The sequence below is a fragment of the Engystomops pustulosus genome, chromosome 8 (assembly GCF_040894005.1).
Source record: "Engystomops pustulosus chromosome 8, aEngPut4.maternal, whole genome shotgun sequence".
Taxonomy (NCBI): domain Eukaryota; kingdom Metazoa; phylum Chordata; class Amphibia; order Anura; family Leptodactylidae; genus Engystomops; species Engystomops pustulosus.
Window position 1 is genome coordinate 77,025,362 of NC_092418.1, and position 23,120 is coordinate 77,048,481.

Sequence of the window (23,120 nt, forward strand, 5' to 3'; positions counted from 1 at the left end):
AAGTGTCACCTACCTGCTCAGTGCAACATAACAGTTTAGTGCTGAGCAGAAAGGGTTAAAGGGTGCATACACACTACCATATAACTGTTGATATAGCACCCACAGTTGTTTAAGAACTTGTGGGTACCACTACTTTCACTACTGAATACCTCTAAGCAGCCCTTGTAAGCATAGTTCTGCCATATGTTCAGCAAATTTACAACTGCGCATCATTTCTGCTGCCCTTCGTCCTTCTAAATACAAATGTGTGAAAAAATGCCCCCCCCCCGTGCATAGACATACAGCATTTCCCTTCATTATCCTATAATCACCTACAACCTGTTTTCTCCTTCACAATCCCATTGTCCATCTTTTTTATTCCTAGCAGATTCCCTCGCTTCCACCTGCCCTGACTTTTACCGCGGCCATCTGTCAATAAGATTCAGATTTTAGGCTGTTTATGCCGGTTTCAGTCCCTGCTCCCGCTATCTCTTTGGCTGCCCTTTCCCACCATGACTGTGCCTTTGCTCTTTCAGTGACCCTCCTAAATCCTCAGTCATTTGTTGGTCGCACACAATAATATTCACTGCGGAGAACAATAGGCACACTGTTACAAGAAGAAATTCTGTTTATCCATATTTTGCTACATTTCTCTATTGACTACATCAAATCCGGCAGTAATATTAAAGTCCTACATTAGCAGATCTCCTGGAGTTCAGACTGAGCAGTTACACGACAATCCCAGTGGTCTCGCTGTCTGCTGCTTGTTTTATTATAAGGCTGCCACCGCCACAGGTGACTACGCTATAAGGAAACATCTCCCCAATATGTTTGATAAGAATTGTGCTATAAAAATATGTTTTGCACTTTACAAAGGAGTCTGTATTCATAGTTTCATAGTTTATATGGTTGAAAAAAGACACTTGTCCATCAAGTTCAACCAAGGAAGGGTAGGAATTGCTACTTGCTATTTGCTACTTGCAAATTGTTAAAAGCAATATTAGAGAGTTTCAAATAAAGGCTTGTTTATCATTAGACAAAGATCATAAATTACTATATCTTGGGTTGGGGTACAGCAGCTAGAACCATGGTTCTGGTATCGTTTTTAAGAAGACAATTTAATCTTTTAACAGGCTTTGAGCTACAAAACTAGAGATGCAGATAAAGGCACCTGCGCCAGTTTTTTGTCTGACCTTACACATTCTTTTCAGTGCAAACTGCTTGAACATTTGCTTTATTTATAAACTGTCCTAGACACATTTGTGTACCCAATGCGACACAAGATTCTGCACTGAAAGTGACGTTACGGTGCACAAATGGGCCATGCGTCACATTTATCATGCAGAGTCACACACCCTGGGGGGGATTTACTAATACTGTCGCAACCACGACAGTCGGCATCCGAGATCAGATTACGGAAAGCATAGAACGATGTATTAAAGTAGCGCACGGCTGTAAGTAATTAATGCGCAAACGGAACTAGTCGGGCAACATAAGTCGGGCGACACAAATGAGATGTGCGCCCAAAATCTTACATGGACTGCGCCTTTTTATCAGATAATATTTTCACAAATGAGATGTGCGCCCAAAATCTTACATGGACTGCGCCTTTTTATCAGATAATATTTTCCTGGTCTGTTTTGCACCAAAAAAGCCGACAAACTCCACATAAATGTGGCGGATGATGTGGAAAAGATAGGCCATGCCTACTTGCGCCAAAAAAAGACAGACGAGTCAGGATTGTCGGTAGAAACCATTCTTTTTGCCACAAAACCCATTGTAAATGAGCCGCATACTACATTACGTGCCACAAAAACAGACATTACCCAATACTTTTGGGGCAGATCCATTTGCCCCCTATGTTAAAAGTGCACCAATAAAAGTTGCTGTACTCGGAGCAGTGCTGGAGGTAACTGATTAATGAAGAAAGTGCGACACAGTTCATAAATCTGGCGCCCTCTGCATACTACACAGGCCAACTGCATTGTTCTTGATGTGGGTCAATCTTTAAAGGGGTTGGCCCATTAAACTTAATTCTCAAATTTTAATCCTCATATCTCCTGAAACCCTAGCGCCTAGAAACTCGATTGCCCATATTTATTAAAGAGTTTGCACCAGTTTTGTGTCGCGGTTGCACTGTGTCTGACAAGACAGAAAAAATGTGCACCTCAAAGGGCATGTTACTGCTTAGTGTCGAACCACTGCTTAGTGTCCAACATGCGCCTCAATTCTGCAGCTTGAACAAAGTGCACCAAAAAATGATGCACACTTCCCGAACAGTGCAGGAGGACCATATTCACAAAGAACGTGCACCACAATTCATGAATCTGGTGCACCCTGCACGCTTCACAGGCAAACTGCATTGGCAGAAATGATCAAAAACAGTACAAACAGGGGGCGCCAGGTTCATGAATTGTGGTGCACGATCTTCATGAATCTGGTGCCCCTTGTGCTGCTCTGGAAGTATGTGCCTTTTTTTTGGTGCACTTTGTTCATGCTGCAGAATTATGGAACACATCTGTAATCAATGTGACGCAAAGTTCATTTAAGCACTGACAAGCTCCTATAGGTGCACATTTTGACTGTCCTGTCCTACACAAAGCAGCCTCAACACAAAACTTCCGCATTGATTCATTTGTGGCAAAAGATGACTCTTTTTTGCTCATTTTCACTTGAAATTTTTTTTATCGTTATATATGGGCGAGATTTCACATAAAAGAGGGAATTCTAGAAAGGACATTTCATACCCTACCAGAAGGTACTGTGGTATAGTGGAATACTCATGGGGGACAATTCCCTTTTACAAGCAAATGACAATGCAAATGGCAGCGCAAATAGTTGTCTACCTGATTATCTAATCAGGTAGACAGCTATAATCATATTGTACCATTGGAGCTGATAGCTCATTCATATAAATGAATGGGAAAGGGCCGCAACACAGTGTTTGGAGGTATCTGCTTTGATGGATTGGACTCCTCTTCTCAGCATGATAAATCTACTAAGGTCTGTTTGACTATTTTCTACAAAAAATCTACTATAATGCTTCCACTGAGTCATGGGATGAGATCAAGGGAACCACACCTCTCCAGAAGGATTCTGGGATACTACATGTTTCATAGACCGGCCCAGATATTGGAGATGACTCGTCTTTCCCAAAACAGCAGCGGAATACCACATGAATTTTGCCAAACTGCAAAACCGAAAAAAAGGTAAGAGTTGTCTTACAGAGATCTCTGTTGTAAATAACCTGCACATGATAGCGCTTAGTCTTCCCTTCTTTCACCTTCTTGCTTTATATGACTTCTTAGTATGATTGCAGTCAGGGGGAATTTATATGGAACCACAGAGGAGTCCATTTTCCTGCCCCTGATCAGAAAAAAGGGGCTTATTTACTAAGGGTCCGTGGACGCACTTTTGTCGGGTTTTATGATGCTTTCAGGAATTGCGCCGCTGTGACAGGTATTTAACTGGGGATTGTGTCGCACGCGATTGGATTTTGACGCAGCTACACTGGCTTTCATGCGAAATCGGGGGCCGTGCCATCGGACAATCCGACTGATTTGGACTGAGTGCTGGATTTAACTTTTAAACTTTCACAAGACAATGAACTTACATACACCAGGAAGAAGAAGGTGAACTCTGTCGGACCTGAGTGGGGAAGCGACACATGCAGGATATTGGGCACACCATAGTAGTGAATCGCATTCTGGTTGGACAATGCAATTTCAGGGAGCGCGTCAGGACGTGTAAGTAAATGTGCCCCAAAATGTCCATTTTCCTGCACCTAATCAGAACAACATGTTCACTGCACCAAAATTATGAATTCTGCTCTCTGCGTAGGGGTGTGCAGAAAAAGTGACATTTCTGAACTCTGCGAATCTCGTTTTAGGGTTTGTTATTTTCACAAATATTTTTACAAAGTAAATATGCTTCGATCCAATATCACATAAAAGTTCCCTGGATTGCACAACACGGCATTTCCCCAGGTATCTATTTGCAGAATATAAGGATCGGGGGAATTATATTTTGTATTTATTATCCAGGTTTAATTTATGTTTTTCAAAAACTTCAAACTTATTCAGCAATAAAGAGTCAAAACAATGCGGTGATTTATTACTATGAAAAGACCATTTCACTGACAATAGGTTTTTCTGTAAAATTAGTTTGTCAACCAAAAATAATTGCCGTGCTGAAGCTGACTATCAATGCTGTGTAGTATGTTAGTACATGAAATAGATCAATGATATCCCACAAGAGCGGCGATAATGTTGTGTGTTCATGATTTGGGGCTACAACAAACGTTCTGGATGCTATTTAGAATTCCGGTCTTGTTCCTGTGTCCCTCGATGACCTGTAATGTGCTGTAAACAAACGGACATTGATCCTAAGATCTTCATTAATGTCACCAGAGAAATGTAGGCTTAGGGTTCCCATTCCTCTGCCGGTGACAAGCGCGGAGATGAACCCCTGTGGTCATCTAGGTTTGTAGATTATCCATAAGAAAACTTCAAGGCAACCCTATAATTGGCAAAAACTTCACACCCACTGATTTACTTCATAGGGGATTTCATACACAGAAACATAACATGAATCCCCAACATAATCCCTTCAACCACACAAAGACCTTACACATCTATCATTATATCTAATCCTGTCCACAACATATAGAGAAAGACAGATATGGAAAGAGAAGGAAAGAGAAGGGAAAAAAGACTTAACACTAAATGGAGCCATGTAATACTTCATTTTATCTGCAGCACCCAGTGTGTTCACAACACATGACTGGCCATGGTCTACCCACAATCAGCTGCTTGCAAGGGCTGATAGGAGCCTTGGGGGCTACATTCTGATTAGTCATTAACATTATTGATTTGATGCATCTGATGACTCCTCCTAGTTTATGTTCCTTTAACTAGGATTTCTTTAAAGGGTTTTTTTAGAGCCAAAACTATTCACCTGTGTGCCTTTGGCATTACTACGCACAGGACAGAGCAGGAGCAGGCAGCTCCATCCATTGTCTTGTGACAGATTAGGGTTATGGCAGATTTAACGTACCCAGAAGCAGAATCTGATTTAAATTTTAATAATAATTTTGGGAAACAAAATATTTAAAGGAAATCTACCATTGAAATCCATCATGATAAATCAGGGACGCTTACTTATAGAACCAGGCACCGTAACTGTGGTTTCCAGAGCCCCTCAGTGATGTATTTTTTGTCGTTACAATAAGAAGAGCAGGTCTCACATGTGACACTGCAGCACTGTGGGCTTCCAGATACACCACCTTAAGCTTGATTTTTATGGTAGATTTTCTTTAAAGCATAATGGGGGGATTTTACACTGTGTCTCAGGTTCCACCAGTCTCTAGCTGGAAAGCACTAGACTTTTGCTGTGCCAGATTTATCACTGTGATGATGAATTTTGGTGCAGAATAAGACTGTCGGATAAGCCTTCTGAGATCCCTGACAATCAGCGTAAAGGTGACCACAGGTCAGAATCTAACTTCCAGGAGCCACCAACCTTAGGTCCCACTCAAGCAATAGGACCAGAGTGTGACTTCTACCCATACATTCGATTAATATTTCCTACTTCTGAATTTGCATGTTGGAGAAGGTACTACTTTTTAACTTCGGTATTGGTGAACCAAAGCTTAGATACATCCAAAAGCTTAGAAATTAACTGGGCACATTTACTAAGGGCCGTGCACCAGTTTTCTGGTGGATACTGTGCATTTTTTTAGGTGCAAACTGCTTGCAATGGTATTTAAGAAGTGTCTGCACCACAAATGTGTCACTCGCGACCCTTTTGCGGCGCAGCTGACATCATGCAACGTACAACATGCAACACAAATTAGGGGGCGTTCTGGTGCTCAGTCGGATCGTGTGCCAGATTTATCATGTAAACTCTGTTGCACGCCCTATGTAAAAGGTGCATCAAAAAAAGTTGGTGAACTCTGTCGGGCCAGTGTAGGGAAGCAACAGATTCATGATTTCTGGCGCCCTTTCTTCATGAATCTGGCGCACGCTGCACTTTACAAAGGCAAACCTCATTTTGTGCAATTTTCACCACTGTAAGTAAATGTGCCCAAATTGGCTCACATTTATCAAAACTAGTTCAGGGTGTAGAGGGTGCAGTGTGCACCAGATTCATGAAATATATGCACTTCTCCAGCAGAATGCACCTTTTTTTCTGGTGCACTTTCTTTATGCTTTAGAATTGTGGCGCAGACAGAATCGTGGCCCAAGATCCAACTATGCATCGAAACGCCCCTTGTGGTGCACAGTTTTTCAGTCTTGTCGGACACAATGCAGTTGTTGCACAAAACTGGCACTTTATAAATACATGTGTAAGCAGTTTGTTTGTTCTTTTAGAACACAAGGTATTAATAGTAAATTTACTCTTTATCAGATACTGACTGCAAAATGCTTCTGTAAGGCCTACTGAACCTCACTAAATGAAAAACCTTTTGTAACAGTCAGTTCAGAATATCAAATCTCAATTTGGAGTCCATTTCAACCAAATAGCAGTCAATGCCGGGATCAAAAGACAATTGTTACCGCTCATTGAATGTTTTCAGCTTCTAAATATGAAGAATTGGTGATAAAGATGTGTTGGATGAAATGTATTAGATTGATGGTTGCTAATTACCTTTATCACTGAATGACACCTTAATTTCACACAGTCAACAAGATTTTTTCCAAAAACAATGGACCATGGGTTATTGCACATCAGGAATTGCAGATCAGCAGGAGAATGAAACTGAGCTGTAATATTTTAAAGAAAATTTGGACAAGGGCGGTATTCTTTTGGAAGAATTCGGCCTTGTTTTTATTTTCATTCTTAAAGCCCTATTAACTTAAAATATCTGATTTTAGAAACCCAATTAACTATTGGACAGCCACCACAGCATTGTGCTTGCCTACAAAGTCAACATTACCCAAGTACTAACTATGATAGACAACAAAAACACTTTAACTTTGTTTAATGAATTACTTAGTAACAACCAGTTTGTTAGGCCCCTTTGATCATAATGCTGATAATATTATCATGCATTAGATTAATCCTTCAAAGTTCCAATTAAAATCACCTTTCAAACCAGTCCCAAGAAGTTTATATTGTTTAGAAATATCCCCCAAAACACTGGGTGGTCGACACCAGTTTCCTGGTGTGAAAGGCATGAAGAAGTCTCAATTTCTGATGTATGTCATAGAGATTGACACTTTTTGGGACTTCTGTGCCAAATGGGTCAATTTTAATGTTTAGAGTGCTGAACACAGCACCGGAATCACACCAGTAATAGACAAAGTCTTGAAAAGTCCAGGGACAAAAGTAAACAAGAAGTAGCACTCTGATCTGATATACGGCACATCTATTACTTCTAAGGAGCAATTACAATTTAGGGAGAGAATTAGTTGTAACCTAATGCTGAGGCTAATAATTACGCATTCTCAAAATCCTTTTTTTTCCTAAATATTCTTTAGGTAATATGCACTTTCCTACAGCATGTTTTGTTGACAATGTAAAATAATTGTGTAATATATATATAAGTGGAGTGGATTGCCGTACATTCAGCTGCCAAAGACGTTTTATTCATTGTGTAATTTGAAGTCTCCCGAAATTATATGAGAAATGTTGGCACTGTGTCTGTAGATTTATGCAGTCAGACATTGTGCCTGCAGGGCACGCTTTCATATTTAACCTAATGTTTCTTGGCCTAGCATAATGACATCGAGCCAAAGAGATAAAAAAGCTATAAGGACATCTTGTTAGCAGCACCTAAAATGAAAGAACTTATAGTTCATTGGACTCACCGGTAAGATTTCTTAATCCAAGCTCCCGAAGCCCATGTTTTCCATCCTTCAGGTAGTTGAGGAAAATGGCTAACGCATAGCGATCTTCATAAAGTTTGTTTCCACGAATGATACGCAGATTCTCAAGTGGAAGGTAGTCGAACTGATTAAGAGCCACGAGGACATATCCGGTCACCTCACGTATTGACTAAAAGAGAATAAAATAAAACCTTAGAATATATAAACTATTCCAGAATTTTGCTTATACTCTTGACGTCATTTTATCTGGAAAAACTCCCCAGCATACATTTGTACAGACCAGTCAAATATTTATACAAATTAAATATGTCCCAACCTTCGTCGTCTCTTTTAGAGACTTAATAAATCTAATTTATTTAATCTTTCTTCATAACTGAGACCCTCCATTCGCCTTATCATTTTTGTGGCTTTTGTTTGTACCCTTTTCCAGCTCCAGGGCATCCTTTTGAGGGACCGATTTGGCCAGCTTTGTGCAGCGCTGCTAATCTGTGTGCGTTATAGAAACAAAGGAATTATTATTATTTATTATGGACTTCTGCCCAGAACTGAACTATTCCAGGTGAGGCTGAACCAATGCCTTGTACAGTGGTCATACCCCTCCCCCCACATTCTTTCCTCTTCTATTTCTTATCCTCTTCTTTACATCAGTTTTTTTCTGTTTTTCTCTCCAGTTTGTAATTGTTGAACAACCTACACTATGCTCTTATCTTATCCTATCCAACTGTAACAATCGAAGATTCTATAAATTTACTACCGGTACACTAAGCACATATTCACATATTCTTTCTTGTGATGTTGATGTTGTCAGCTCCAATAGATTGTCCCATTACAATTGTGTTGTCTTTAATGTTTTATATATTTGACCATAATAAAAAACTGTTTGAAAACACATTCCTCCATTGATAATATATCATTGTTTGGCCTTCTGAAGCTAGACGTGTATCAATCAGTTGACCACAGAATAAACTTCCATTTAAAAAGAGAGATAACCCATTTAATGGAACCAACATTATAGGACACCTCCTTCATAACATGTAGCTATTTTAAACTAATATGTGTCATACTACAACTGAAATGTATAAACATGTAATAGAATTCTACCCTCTCTGAAGTCTACAGGACGATATGTCAGGGCGAGTTATATGTGTACATGTCAGTAATAGTGTTTCTGCTCCAGTTTGTGTAGTTTATTCTTTTTGTCTTTAGGGGCAGTTAATTTTTTCTTTGTCAGGGACAAAGCACACAACCTCTTTCACTTGTCAACTGTAGGATCATGGTGGCAATTAATCTTCCATTACAGATATTATGAAAAAGCGAAATCAGTGTGTTCTCATGAGAATTACAGATTACTCAGTCACCTCAAGTTTCTTTCATTTATTTTCAGCATCTATAGGTCAGATACCATGTTATTCCTTTTATTGAGCTGCACATGTGATATTTTTGGCCACTGTAAACGAATTACACTATAAAAACACAAGGACAAAGTCCCAGACAGGTATTGGTTTTGTTTCCAAGCCTACTAACAGGATAAGTAATAAGTGTGTGATTACTGACGGACCAATCACTAGGTTCCTTCATAGTCACATGAACGGTGGGCCTGGAGTCCCCTGTGGTTGTGTGATCACTATTTATGTCTTATCTTTGGGACTGATGGAGAGCAGTTCAGGGATGTACTTTATAGATCCTATAGCAGTGATTGGAATCTATGCATCCACATCCACAGTTACTTACTTTATGTGACTTAGAGACTCCAATTTTCATGATACCCTGAGGTCCCAATGGTCAATAGTGATGTTTTTCTGGATTGCTTCATGGGGAAAAACCTTATTACCCAATGCATTATTTCGGTTTTATGATTACATCACACATATTTGCCAAGGAGAATGGGAGAAAGGGCCTCAATTTATCATGCCTTTTGGCATCCCCGGTTTTTAATTTATTCCGCCATCCTTGCTGTAAGCCTACTCCTGCTCCCGGACGGTGACGTCAGAGCCGGAGGGTGGAGAGATGGTTATTCAAAGGGTTTGCCTAGCCCCATATCCATTTTTCTTCAAGTAGGTCAATAGTATAATAGGAAGTATAATACCCTGACTCCACTCCAAGCTCTTCTGGTATGCTCCCAGGGCCAAATCCTAGAAGATGACAGAGCTTGGAACCTTTCTATAACAGTTGGGGCATGGGGTCAATCTTAAGGGGTTCTTTGGCCCTATATTATTTTTTTTTTTGCAGGACAGTCAGTATCATATGGATAGGGGTACATTATCCTACCCTACACCATTCAGCTGTTCTGGGTCACCACAGACTCAGGACAAAACCCTAGAAGATAACAGAGCAAGTAGGACTGCGACCTACAGCCCAGCTTCTATAAAAGTGAATATGAGCTTGGCAGACATTTTACATTAAAATTGCAGTGGACAGGACTCATCTATATAGTTCCCGGTGCCCATAGGGTGCCATAATAGATTATTAATGCGATTTACAGCTGTCTGACCCCCATTGATCTGAAACTGATTGCAAATTGAGTGTGGCCGAATAAGTGGCACATTTATTGCAGAGGTTTCTGACACTGTCCATTCATCTTTTTGGATCTCTCTGAATCCAAGCATATGCTATAGAAATATCTCAGTTCAGATGTATGGAATAGATTATTCTGTCACAGAAATCTTTGCATAGAATCTGCCATGTGTGAACATAACCCAATTATACTACAATCCTCAAGTCTAGTACAGATGGTTTAGTTCAGTTGTGAAGTATTTTGGGCTTCAGAATGACATCTGAATGGGGATGAGACTAAGATGACATTTTGTAATGTTCCAGCTTGTAAGTATAGATTTAGCTGTCAGTTCATTACAAGGCATTGCCACACACAAATCTAACTACTGTTTCAGTTTAATTTTTATCCAAGACAATGCTATTCTCACTATCAAAAATTCAGTATTATCTGGCAGTTTTTGTTTTAATTTTTTTTGTAAACAAATTTGCCATGCATGCACCAAGGGCGTACGAAAGAGATTGATTTTGCTTGTGCTCTGCTTAGACATGCAAATGTGTAAATGATGGGCATTGTCAAAAAATAAGTTGATGACACAAGAAAGCATCAATCATTTTTCAAGGATTTGAGATCTAAAGTGATTAAAAAGTTATGTGAGTTATGAGTTTCCACCTGTCATCACGTGCACTGAAGTTAAGTAAAATTCTAGAAGCAAGGAACTATAAGACCACTGACTAAAAGTCAGATGGGTGCAGATCCATTGTGTCTCTACATGAGAATAACGCTCCTGTACCCTCCTTTGCTAAAATCAGAGACCAGAGAATAGAATTATGGGTTTGATTATGTACATGGGATTTACAGGATCATGCGCTCTTGGCCTTTTTGGGACTTTCCTAAGGGATAATGAAGCACCTTGTATAACCTGTATAACTAGCACCTTGCAATGTCCACTCCCAGTTCCAAGTCCATGTACTTATCGTGTGCAGAAATTTTTGCAACGCTTCCGCTCATTTTAGTGGGAGATACAGAAATCTTTTGTTGCATCTGCCTCCCTTTGTTTCCCCTGGGTAATATGCACTATAGTTCACACAGCATTGAACTCTCATAACACTAATATGTCATCCTGCCCTATCTTACTGTTTTCTACTAACTCTTGTGCTTTAAAAAATGCATGCTTCCTATCCCCAGAAAGCAAACTTTGTTATCCTACCGGGCACCCTGGCAGAAGTAGCAGTGAGTCACAAGTGTCATGTGTTATTCAAGAGGCAGTGTGAGACTCAGTCCATGTCTCGCGCAAGTCCCTAATCCCCCTGCCCTTCAACTGATGTCATCCTCTGCACAGCACTGCCGAAGTGAGGGGAAAGGTAGATTAACAAAGTTAATTTTCGAGGGATAGGAAACAAGCCTTTATTTTTTCAATAAACAGTGTGGGCAATAGTTAGTTTAGTACTATGGGAAACTGTCATTAAGTTTATTAGTTAAAATTTGGTGACAGCTTCCCTTTAATTTTCTGATTGTTAGATCTCATTTTGTGGTATGCAAATACCTTAGAAGGTGAACTAATTACCCCTTGCATTATAAGATTTTATGATGTTATAAATGGTCTTTAACTAATGGTGAATCTGTGCATCTGAGCTATCCAGATTTATCTTCTTTCTTCAGATAAGATGTTTGTTTGCCTAGGGAAATGGGACCCAAACACATTAATTGTTCTGGCAGAGAAAAATCAGGGGATTATACAGTGAATTAGGCAAAAAATTATGAATCTGTCCACTGCATAGAAGCAATAATAAGCAGCAGAGATTCAGATTTGGGTCACTGTTGCCATACATGGGATGGATATTAACTTCCATACCTTGTAAAGGTTTTGTCAAAGGAGGCATCTAATAGTTTGGTGTGGGGTCAAGGTGTACGACCACCTGGTTCCAATCTAATGACCTATTACCAGCATCAAAATCTGCCCAAGGACCACAACACCTTTACAGATTTCAGCTCACTTCTACATATTGGGGCACATTTTCTAAAAACTATGCAAACTGCACAACTATGTTGTGTCTGCCTGTGTAGTGTGCAGAGTGCACCAACTTTTTTTGTTGTACCTTTAAAATGGGGCGTGCGACACACTTCTGATGGAATTCGCATGCTTGTGACACATAAGTGGCACAAGACGCAAGGTCCTTACTAAATATGGCCCTTGAAGCATAAAGATAATGCAAAAACTAAAAAATAAAACTTTTGACTGCTCTTATGAAAAGTTATCGATTGTAGTCACTTATGGTCACTCTGCTAAGTAGCTGAATGTAAGATACATATAAATTCAAACTGTTGTTCATTTATAGAATACTTTGAATACTCCATGCAGAACATAACAAAAAGGTCACAAAGCTTAAACTCTTTTCTCAGGATGTAAAGCTACATCTAGTATAAACAGTGGTTTAAAACAATCTGCTCACAAGAGGAGCCACTTCATCATGCTCCTGTTCTTCAAAGTGTTTTCTGAATGTTACATCTCAAGAGGTGCCGTAGATCACATGCACGTGGCGGGCTAAGCTGTTTCATGGGACACGCTTGAGAGAAATGTGAATTCTTGTTGGATCCATTATGCCTGCAGGGATGAGAGGTTGATGCAGGCAGCACCGCCGTCTGAGGAAGAGCAACATCTGGCTCTGTGGTGAAAGATCGGAGATGCTGTTTGACGCTGTTTTCTCAATCAATCTCTCACAGATGATCCAGGCTTTGGGGAACGGGTCCTTTATATTGATCACATTTATGTTACATTTCTATTTCATGCTGGTGGTACTTGATATAGACGCATACTGAGAGCATCACGACGGGGCTTCATTGATAGATGTAAATAAACATCAGGTCCCACAGTCTGAACGTATAATCACCAGCTGCGTAGGGCTGGCCTTGTGTTTATAGCCCAAAAAATAGCTCAATAGTGTAACACAAACATACTGGCGCCTTGTTGCCTACCCTTTATATCAGACAATGCTACCCATCCTCTATAGCACTGATAAATCCCCTTATTTATTGCAAGGTGCTAACCAAAAATTAAAGCAGTAACTTATTGCTCCCTGTTCTTCAATAACTTTCAATCATATTGGCCTCCTGAGGACACCAACACAGTAGAAAGATGGAAAATTTTCATCATTTTAGCTTCTTTTCAGTGTCCCTCTGTACACAGAGAATGCAGGAGGTCCTCCAAGGGTAATTCGGCCCTGTCTATTCATTCTCCCTCTTTCTACAGTCCCAAGTAGCGAAGTAAGTATGAAAATATGACTGAAAGTAGCATCTTTTAAGTTACTTGGAACTGCAGGAAGATTCTTTGAGTTCTGTCTGGTGTGCTGAGGCGATGGCCCGGGTGCCCTCAGAAAGGGCTCTGAGTGCCGCCTCTGGCACCCGTGCCATAGGTTCGCCACCACTGCTCTATAGGGAACATCGGTGCAGAGCTTATATTATACAATAAAGATGCCCAGCCATAAAAGGCTAATAATTTATTAAAAGAGATTATCAATTACCTAAAAAATGTTGTTCAAAAATGTTACAGTGGTATAAAATAGCGGAGGAAATTACATCTACTTTACCAATCTTACACCACACCCGTCTTTAGTTCACCAACATTGGGGCACATTTACTAAGGGCAGTGTGCCAGTTTTCTGGCAGATTTTGCACATTCTTTTAGATGCAAACTGCTTGCACAGTTAAAGAATTGTCTGCACCTCATTTGTGTCACACGCATGCGTTTTGTTGCGCAGCTGCACTTTTCTTAATGCAACACTAAATTTTGCACTGAAACAGGCTTTCCTGTGGTCAGTCGGATCATGCGCCACAACATAACATAAATGTGCTGCACACCCAATGTTAAAGGTGCACCAAAAAAAAAAGTGGTTGACTCTTATGGGGTAGTACAGGGGGAACCATATTCATGAAGAACGTGCACCAAAAATCCTGAATCTGGCGACCCCTGCACGCTACACAGACAAAATGCACAAAGTGAAGATTGCACTGTTTTTAGTTAATGTAAGTTACTGGGGCAGATTTACTTACCCGGTCCGTTCGCGATCCAGCGGCGCGTTCTCTGCTCTGGATTCGGGTCCGGCCGGGATTTATGAATGTAGTTCTTCTGCCATCCACCAGGTGGCGCTGCTGCGCTGAAAGTCATCTCATCGCGCCGGAATGCACCACCTCGGACCAGGTGAAGGTAAGCGCTCCCCAAGCGACACTTTTTCAGTTTTTAAATGCGGCGGTTTTTCCGAATACGTCGGGTTTTTGTTCGGCCACGCCCCCCGATTTCCGTCGCGCGCATGCCGGCGCCGATGCGCCACAATCCGATCGCGTGCGCCACAATCCCTGGGCAATTCAGGTACAATCGGCGCAAATCGGAAATATTCGGGTAACACGTCGGGAAAACGCGAATCGGGCCCTTAGTAAATGACCCCCACTGTCTTTCCACTGGATACATAAGTATCATGGGCCCTGGATGGTCATGGGTCTAGCACAACCATCCAAATTGCCCAAATTAATATCTGCTTCAGTTCTTTTTCCTATAATTTTGGCAATATCTTGAGACTTAATATACTATGGTAAAAGAGTTTAACACCTGTAAAATATGTTTTGTATACCCTATAATATTAATTCTGCCATATATGACTTTGTGGCTTGAGGGTATGAACAGTAAACAGCTAACAAAATCAGTACAGAACAGCTACAATTACAACTGGAACAAATCATCTTTAATGTTCATGTAATGGATGTGAAGGATGTACTTTCTCTAACACTTAACCATTAAATTCCTATGGGAAAATATTTACATTTTCTAGAAGGGCCCAGTGCCAATTTCTCTTCAATGTGTCACCACAACAATGTACAAACCAATCCTTCTCAAAGAGCTGGTATAATCCTCTAGCAGAAAACACAATGTTTGCAGTGTAAATAGCAGTGAAATTATTTCATGGTTGTTGTTTACAAGGTCATAAATGAGATTAGCACAAAATTAAAATAATTAAAATTAATATCCTGTTCCTTTCAATATTTTTCTTCTTTCCAATTTTGTTCCACCTGGCATCGGATAATAGATAACCTTGCTCAGCCGTTGTATGCAAATCTACCTTCATGATTCACGTTCCATGCACACATCCCATTATAAATAACACGGCACCTATGTAGCTCCTCCCACTGCAGGATATCTTACTTCCCCTCATAACAGCGCACATTTATTTGCAATGCAGTTCGGAGCGAGGGAGAAATGTGTTTTGACATTGGTAATAATGTAACAAATTTGTTTCAATGGATGTTTTTATTCAATTCTCCAGGAAACACACAGAGAATAATAAAGCCTCCTAAAACCTCTAGATCTTCATCTAACTTCTTCAGATGACACTGCGACACTAAACAAAAAAATATTAATCCATTTTATTTTCAGAACATATGCATGATTGTGAGTTTTTTAGCAACAATTTATCCAGTTGAATTTTTATACAGCATTTAAAGGGACATGGAAATGTCTAACAAATCGTAGCAAAATGGGTGAAGACAAAAGAGTAGTGCTCCCCTCTCCAGTCCTCAGACACTTAGATACTACCTGGGCCCCCATTAATTTCCACAATAGTATCCTGTCTACATTGAATATACCAGGAAACACCTGCACAGGCAATCACTGCCTGTGGCCTCTGCAGTAAGTATCTGCCTTAGCTGTAGTTACAAAAAGCAGCCTGGAATTTGAGGAGCTATGTCCAGAGCTCCAGGCTACTAATTATTCACGCCCCTCAAACCTTCCTCTCCCTGCATGAGAGGTATGAAGCATATCTCCTGCTTGATAGATGCCTCCCTCTTCCATTTTGGAGAGGCAGTGTGATGTCACACAGGGGGAGTGAATAATCAGCATCCTGGAGCGCTGGACATCTCGTCACCACACTCTGAGCTGCTTTTTTCCTAGGCAATCCCAGCGTATCAAGATTAGTGAAGACAAGCTCAGGGATCAAGATGAAGAGGAGAGTAGGCGAGTATGTGTAGGTGTTTTTTACTTTTCCAAAGTGGTAGTTTATCTTCATATAATAGGAAAGTAGACTCAAGCTATGGTAGGTAATTTATCATGTTTTGCGCATACGCGAAGTGCAAAAGGTCCCAATTCTTGTTGTACCTTTGCAACCTTTTATGCCCCACTTACCAATTTCTCATAAAAGTGAGCGGACTAGGGCACGAATCAAGGTAAACCAAAACACTCTGTTCAATAAATTTACCATAAACCAAGGCAAAAAAATTGGTGCAAGTTTAGTTGAAAGCTTTCTTTTCAATACCGGAAATGCATACATTTCAAGTGAGGCACTTGCGAGATGCCACAATCATTAAGAATGCCTCTAATGACTGACACAGGTCTTTATATAGTGAAACTATGATGTTTTCCATTAATTGTCATATTTCTCATATTACAAGGTATTTTTAGTTGGTTGGATATCCTTTAGCACTTTAGGTCCTATAAAAACCCTGGCACATGGAATGTCTAGAGTTCAGCAGTACAAAAACTACATGTGTTTTCTTCCAAGAGCTAAGCACACAGCTATGCCATGTGAACATGGACTCAGATTTTATTGAATTCACTTAGGGCTTCAGCTAAAGCTAATCAAATTAAGACGAGCCTTTTGTGAACCTGATGGGACATGTTTAAACAGGTGATTACAAACAAGAATATATAAGTATAAAACATAAAAAGCTTTTTTGTGATAATAAATTCTTCAGCTATTTTTATCAGGCGGTTCAGGAGAAGTAAATAAAGCATTTGAGCCAGGCTTCGTGTATGACAGAAGCAGCTTAGAAAAGCAGCGGGTGATACAGCCTAAAAACGATGTCCAAAAATCTCCAACTCAGATGGGATTTGAAAGCATGACAAAAAGCTAATCAGCGGCATTTGTGAACAGGGATCGGGAGGCTGATGTGGATCTTCATCAGTGCTATTTATTAGCAAACAGAGAGAGGCAAAACAGACCGCCAAGCAGGCGGGGGACAAGGTAAATCCGGGTAAATAGTCTGGTGGGGGAAGTAAAACTGCAAAAACAGGGAAAAGGGCAATTAATGGATAAAAAGGCTGAGAGAAACTAAAGAAACCCATTAGACGTTTTTTGTATGCTCAAGATAAGGCAGTATTAATTTATTCAGCTCCATTTGTTTTCCTATAAAACAGATGATATTTTTGCTTGTTAATGTATATTCCCACTCTAAAAACAGAGAGAAAGATACAGGCCCTTAACCAACTCACAAACCCTGTCTCTGCCCCAACTGGAGTACAGTTCCTACTCTGAGTAATACAATAATCATGTCAAAACCAACATGGCCGGCGAGGTACAGAATCATGAGGCAAAGAGTAGTATAAAATATAGCAAGGGTAGAGAATATAGAACAAAATAAGTCAAGCAACCAGAATACCGAGCACTTGACTGAAGTGAGGAGTAGGTTTCCAGCTCCAGATGAAGTCATCCAGCTATCCACAGAATATACCCCCAGCTCAGTCAAAGGAAAATACTGTATAGAAAAAGTGGTTTAATACAGCCTTCAGCAGGGCTGACCTGGGTATAGTACACAGGCTCAGAACACTGCAGAAAGAACCCATGTAGAGAGCTCTGCAAACTGCCTTTTATTCTGCAAAATATAGTAGATTCTGAAGGGGATAAGAGGCGAACATTTATTAATAGTGAGGCAAACAGCACGTAATGTGCAGAGTGTGCCAGATTATTGAAGAACACCCTACATGCACCAATCATGCTTAAACTGAGTGCAAACATTTTTTTGTAAACTCAGTGTAACGGGTGTGCACCACAACTATGTCGGACTTTCAATATAAATGTGACACCCGATGCACGGAAACTCCCCTTTAGGTACAGATGTTTGTGTGGCAGCAGACACAGTACAGCAGTGACCCAAAACTGGTGAAAAAGCTGTGGTAGTGCAATCAGCATGAGCACTGGCATATGATAAATACCCCCACTGTTTAATTCCACAAGCATTTTAAATTCCAAATTATTATAAAATTAGCAGATATTCATTAGACCTAAGAAAAAGGTTGGTCTTTAACAGGTACATCTTTAAAGAGGACCTTTCAACAACTTTTTACCTCCTTTAATAGTCGCCACTATACTGAATTACAATGATATTACAGCAGACGGGCAGGGATTTGATGGGGAAGCAGAGAGGGAGGGGAGACAGTGTAGCAGCCTGTGAAGATACACATGCCCCAACAGAACCCTTTTTAATCCTTAGAATAATTTTCAAAGTTGATTTTAGAAGGGAGGAGGGCATGCATAACAAATATAAGAAGATTACCAAAGTAATGGGGATTGACTGTAAGTGTAATTTTCATTCTTTATTTCGATGGTAGATTACCTCTAAGGAGTTTCCAAAAACATTATATAATTGGGGAAATGCTAGGAAATAGCATTTTCTATCACTATCTTCCACTTCTTGGTCCTTGAAAACATATTGCAGATTACAGTAGGTTCAAGAATATGGGCAGACGGGGCATAAGGCCACTCAGTTAGAAAAATAAAAAGAAGTGTAGACCAATTAGGTCAAAGTGTAGGTCAAAGGACCTTCAGGAAAAAAACACCTCCAGCATCCAATCGTCCAGGTATACATGAGCAGATGTAGAAAAATAAGCTTTAGAACAAGGAGGGAAAGGAGAGAGTGCGAGAAGGAAATGTGATATTTATGTGACCGGAACAGAATAATAAAACATTAAGACAAGACAAATTATTTCGTTTAATCAATTTATTCCCTGTGTAGAGGGTGGCTTATGATGGAGTACGTGGCCTGTAGTCAGCTCTGAGTGGATATCTGTCCATGTCTTTCAAGGTAAAATATTGCTCTCTCAGTGACTGCACAGCCGGGGATGCACAAAGCTGATAATGTCCTGCTATAGAGGATGAATGTCTGTATCAGACTATGTACTGCACTGACAGGACAGATACTGCGCACCTCATACACAGAGGAACATCATCATTACATCCATCCACCCACTCAATAGTGTGATATATCAGTCATTGCTAAATCATCTATGCCACAGGACTTTTTATTCTTGTATAACCTGATAACGCTAGGGTACAACTTCATTAATGAATATCAATACTCAGGGAATTTACAGCCTGTCAGTGGCATCGCATAAACCACTTATATTGACTGCATTGACCTCTCACTTTAGAGGACTATCGGCTACTGATTCACCCATCAGAGGTTTCTTTCTGGAACATGATGTAGCTCCTACACCGCACACAGAAAGATACTATAACATAGCAGAGGGTTTGAAATGATTTCTTGGTAACGCAAAACTACATTTTGCTCAATTTTTTTTCGAGATTTTTACAAAAATATAAAAAAACTTTAGCATCACACCTGAATATAGCCTTTTAGGGAATGTATCGCCATTGATTCCACTGTGTCTTTTACAGTAGGCTTTTTTGTCTTGTATATATGACATCTAGTAAGAGGATCTAGTGATATAAAAATGAAAGAAACTACAGTCCTCTTCTTAGATGAAAAATAATTTTTATTCAAAAATCTTTGAAATAGTGTACATGAAAAGGAAAAACTAACACAAGTAGTAGCACTATTTCAAGCTCGAATTCTTTGTCAAGCAGGCTAAGTTACTGCGATAACACTCACAATGCGTTAACCTGCTCGGCAAACTCACGATTTGAGCTTGAAACTTGTCGCAGAACGCACTACTCCTTTCCTTAGCTATTTTGCTATTTTTAATGATTTTTTAATCAAACTTATTTTTTTATCTAAGAAGAGGATGCTGAAATTTCTTTCATTTTTATGTGGCCTTCTGACCTGTGATAAACTGGTCTTTGGGTTTGACCCACTTCAGAAGGGAATCCAAGGTAAGCGATCACCATTTTTTATTATTTATATGTTTTTTCATCTAGTGACACGTTTACAGCAATGGTCTGGAGAGGACCCTGTGGAAGTCTATGGGAGAGGTTTTTTTTATTTACTTTATGCAGGAGGTGTTATTATTCTGTGACAACATTTATGGTCAGTAATGGAAACTATGGGGGAGATTTCTCTATAGGCAGTGGTTTGTGTGGACGTTTAGGTGTTAGACTGGTGGATTTCCAGCAGTCTGATTTATTGTCCTGTGTATGTGGAGTGTTAAATGCCTTACGATGCGAGTATCAGCTGTGTGTGCCGTGTGCAAATAGACTGCACCAGTTGCACATATGTTTAACATCTGCAGCCCCTCGAACCCTACAGGCCGCAGCTGCCCTGTCTTCAACCTGGTACTACAACCTGCAGCCCCTCCAACTCTACGAGCCGCAGCCGCGCTGTCTCCAACCTGATACTATAACCTGCAGCCCCCGCAACCCTACCATTCATGGCCATGGCAACAACAAGTCGGCAACAGCCAGCCATAATTCTGCAAACCCACGGTACAAATAACAGCAACCATAATCCTGTGTCTATGGTGGCTTCCTGTGAGCAACAACCACATACCACTTCACAGCCCAATCAATCCAGTGGCAAGTCATTTCCAGACATTAATGTGCCAACTAGAGATGAGCGAGCACTAAAATGCTCGGGTACTCGTTATTCGAGACAAACTTTTCCCGATGCTCGAGTGCTCGTTTCGAGTAACGAGCCCCATTGAAGTCAATGGGAGACTCGAGCATTTTTCAAGGGGACCAAGGCTCTGCACAGGGAAGCTTGGCCAAACTCCTGGGAACCTCAGAAAAGGATGGAAACACCACGGAAATGGACAGGAAACAGCAGGGGCAGCATGCATGGATGCCTCTGAGGCTGCTTAATCGCACCATTATGCCAAAATTATGGGCAACAGCATGGCCATGACAGAGTGACCGAATGAGGCTAGATAGCATCTAAAACATCCAATAATTGACCCTGACACTATAGGGGATGGCATGCAGAGGCAGCGGCAGCGGCAGCAGCGGCAGGCTAGAGAGTGTCATGGCAACATACCCTAAATGGACTCAGGCTTCAAACCAATGGGAACCAAAGGAACCAAAGGAGGTGAGCAAGAAGCGCTCAAATAATATCGGTACATGATAAAAGTTTGCCAGTATATTTTGTGGATTACACAGCAGGGTGGCGACAAAGTTAACATGGAAGCCATGAAAACAATCCAAAATTCTGCCTGACACAGCTCGTTTGATAAGGGGACCATGTATGGAGGCAGTGAACTAGTAGTAGATTAAAGGTGCTGCAGTTAAAACTATGTTAGTTGGACCTTGGCATGGAGCTGGCGCTCCGCTGCCAGGCAAGCTTTCGCCAATCCAAGCCCCTGTCTCTAGGCTACTCCCCAAACAGCACTTCTAAGAACCTTTTGTATAAGATCAAGTGTAGTAGCGTTCTTATAAGTTTGGGATATGGCGGGTGAGGGGAATGTAAACAGATGCGCAAGAAGCGCTGAAATAATATCCGTAAATGATAAAAGTTTGCCAGTATATTTTGTGGATTACACAGCAGGGTGGCGACAAAGTTAACAAGTTTGATGTGGAATGCCCTGTAATAGCTCTTGGGCGGTGTGCCTTTTATCGCCTAGGCTCAGCAGTTTGAGCACCGCCTGCTGTCGCTTAGCGACGGCACTGCTGCTGTGCCTAGAGCTACCGACTGATGGCGCCATGCCCACGGATGGTAATTCGGAGGAGGAGGAGGAGGTGGAGGAGGGGTGGGAGGAGGAAGAGGTATAGTAGGCCTTTTTTAGACCTGGACCGAGGTAGGCCCCGCAATCCTCTGCGTCGGCAGTATATGACCAGCCCCAGGGTCAGACTCGGTCCCAGCCTGCACCAAGTTAAGTGTAGTAGCGTTCTTATAAGTTTGGGATATGGCGGGTGAAGGGAATGTAAACAGATGCGCAAGAAGCGCATGATGCGCATGGAGCTGGCGCTCCGCTGCCAGGCGAGCTTTCGCCAATCCAAGCCCCTGTCTCTAGGCTACTCCCCAAACAGCACTTCTAAGAACCTTTTGTATAAGATCAAGTGTAGTAGCGTTCTTATAAGTTTGGGATATGGCGGTGAGGGGAATGTAAACAGATGCGCAAGAAGCGCATGATGCGCATGGAGCTGGCGCTCCGCTGCCAGGCGAGCTTTCGCCAATCCAAGCCCCTGTCTCTAGGCTACTCCCCAAACAGCACTCCTAAGAACCTTTTGTATAAGATCAAGTGTAGTAGCGTTCTTATAAGTTTGGGATATGGCGGGTGAGGGGAATGTAAACAGATGCGCAAGAAGCGCATGATGCGCATGGAGCTGGCGCTCCGCTGCCAGGCGAGCTTTCGCCAATCCAAGCCCCTGTCTCTAGGCTACTCCCCAAACAGCACTCCTAAGAACCTTTTGTATAAGATCAAGTGTAGTAGCGTTCTTATAAGTTTGGGATATGGCGGGTGAGGGGAATGTAAACAGATGCGCAAGAAGCGCATGATGCGCATGGAGCTGGCGCTCCGCTGCCAGGCGAGCTTTCGCCAATCCAAGCCCCTGTCTCTAGGCTACTCCCCAAACAGCACTTCTAAGAACCTTTTGTATAAGATCAAGTGTAGTAGCGTTCTTATAAGTTTAGGATATGGCGGGTGAGGGGAATGTAAACAGATGCGCAAGAAGCGCTGAAATAATATCCGTAAATGGTAAAAGTTTGCCAGTGTATTTTGTGGATAACACAGCAGGGTGGCGACAAGGTTAACAACTTTGATGTGGAATCCATGAAAACAACCCAAATTTCGGCCTGACACACCTCGTTTGATAAAGGGACGATGTATGGAGGCAGCTATATAAACGACTTTTGGAGGTAGCAATGGAGACAACGTGTGGAGGCTGCTATGG

General features: G+C 41.2%; 1 protein-coding gene across 3 annotated transcripts in view; it reads right to left on the bottom strand.

Moving 5' to 3' along the window:
• Positions 1-23,120, bottom strand: part of ERBB4 (erb-b2 receptor tyrosine kinase 4) — a 642,433-nt gene that overhangs the window by 259,829 nt on the left and 359,484 nt on the right. For all 3 annotated transcript variants that reach the window (XM_072121352.1, XM_072121351.1, XM_072121353.1), the window contains exon 3: positions 7,791-7,977. In XM_072121352.1, the coding sequence (XP_071977453.1) occupies positions 7,791-7,977 (187 nt within the window). The remainder of the gene's footprint in view (positions 1-7,790; positions 7,978-23,120) is intronic.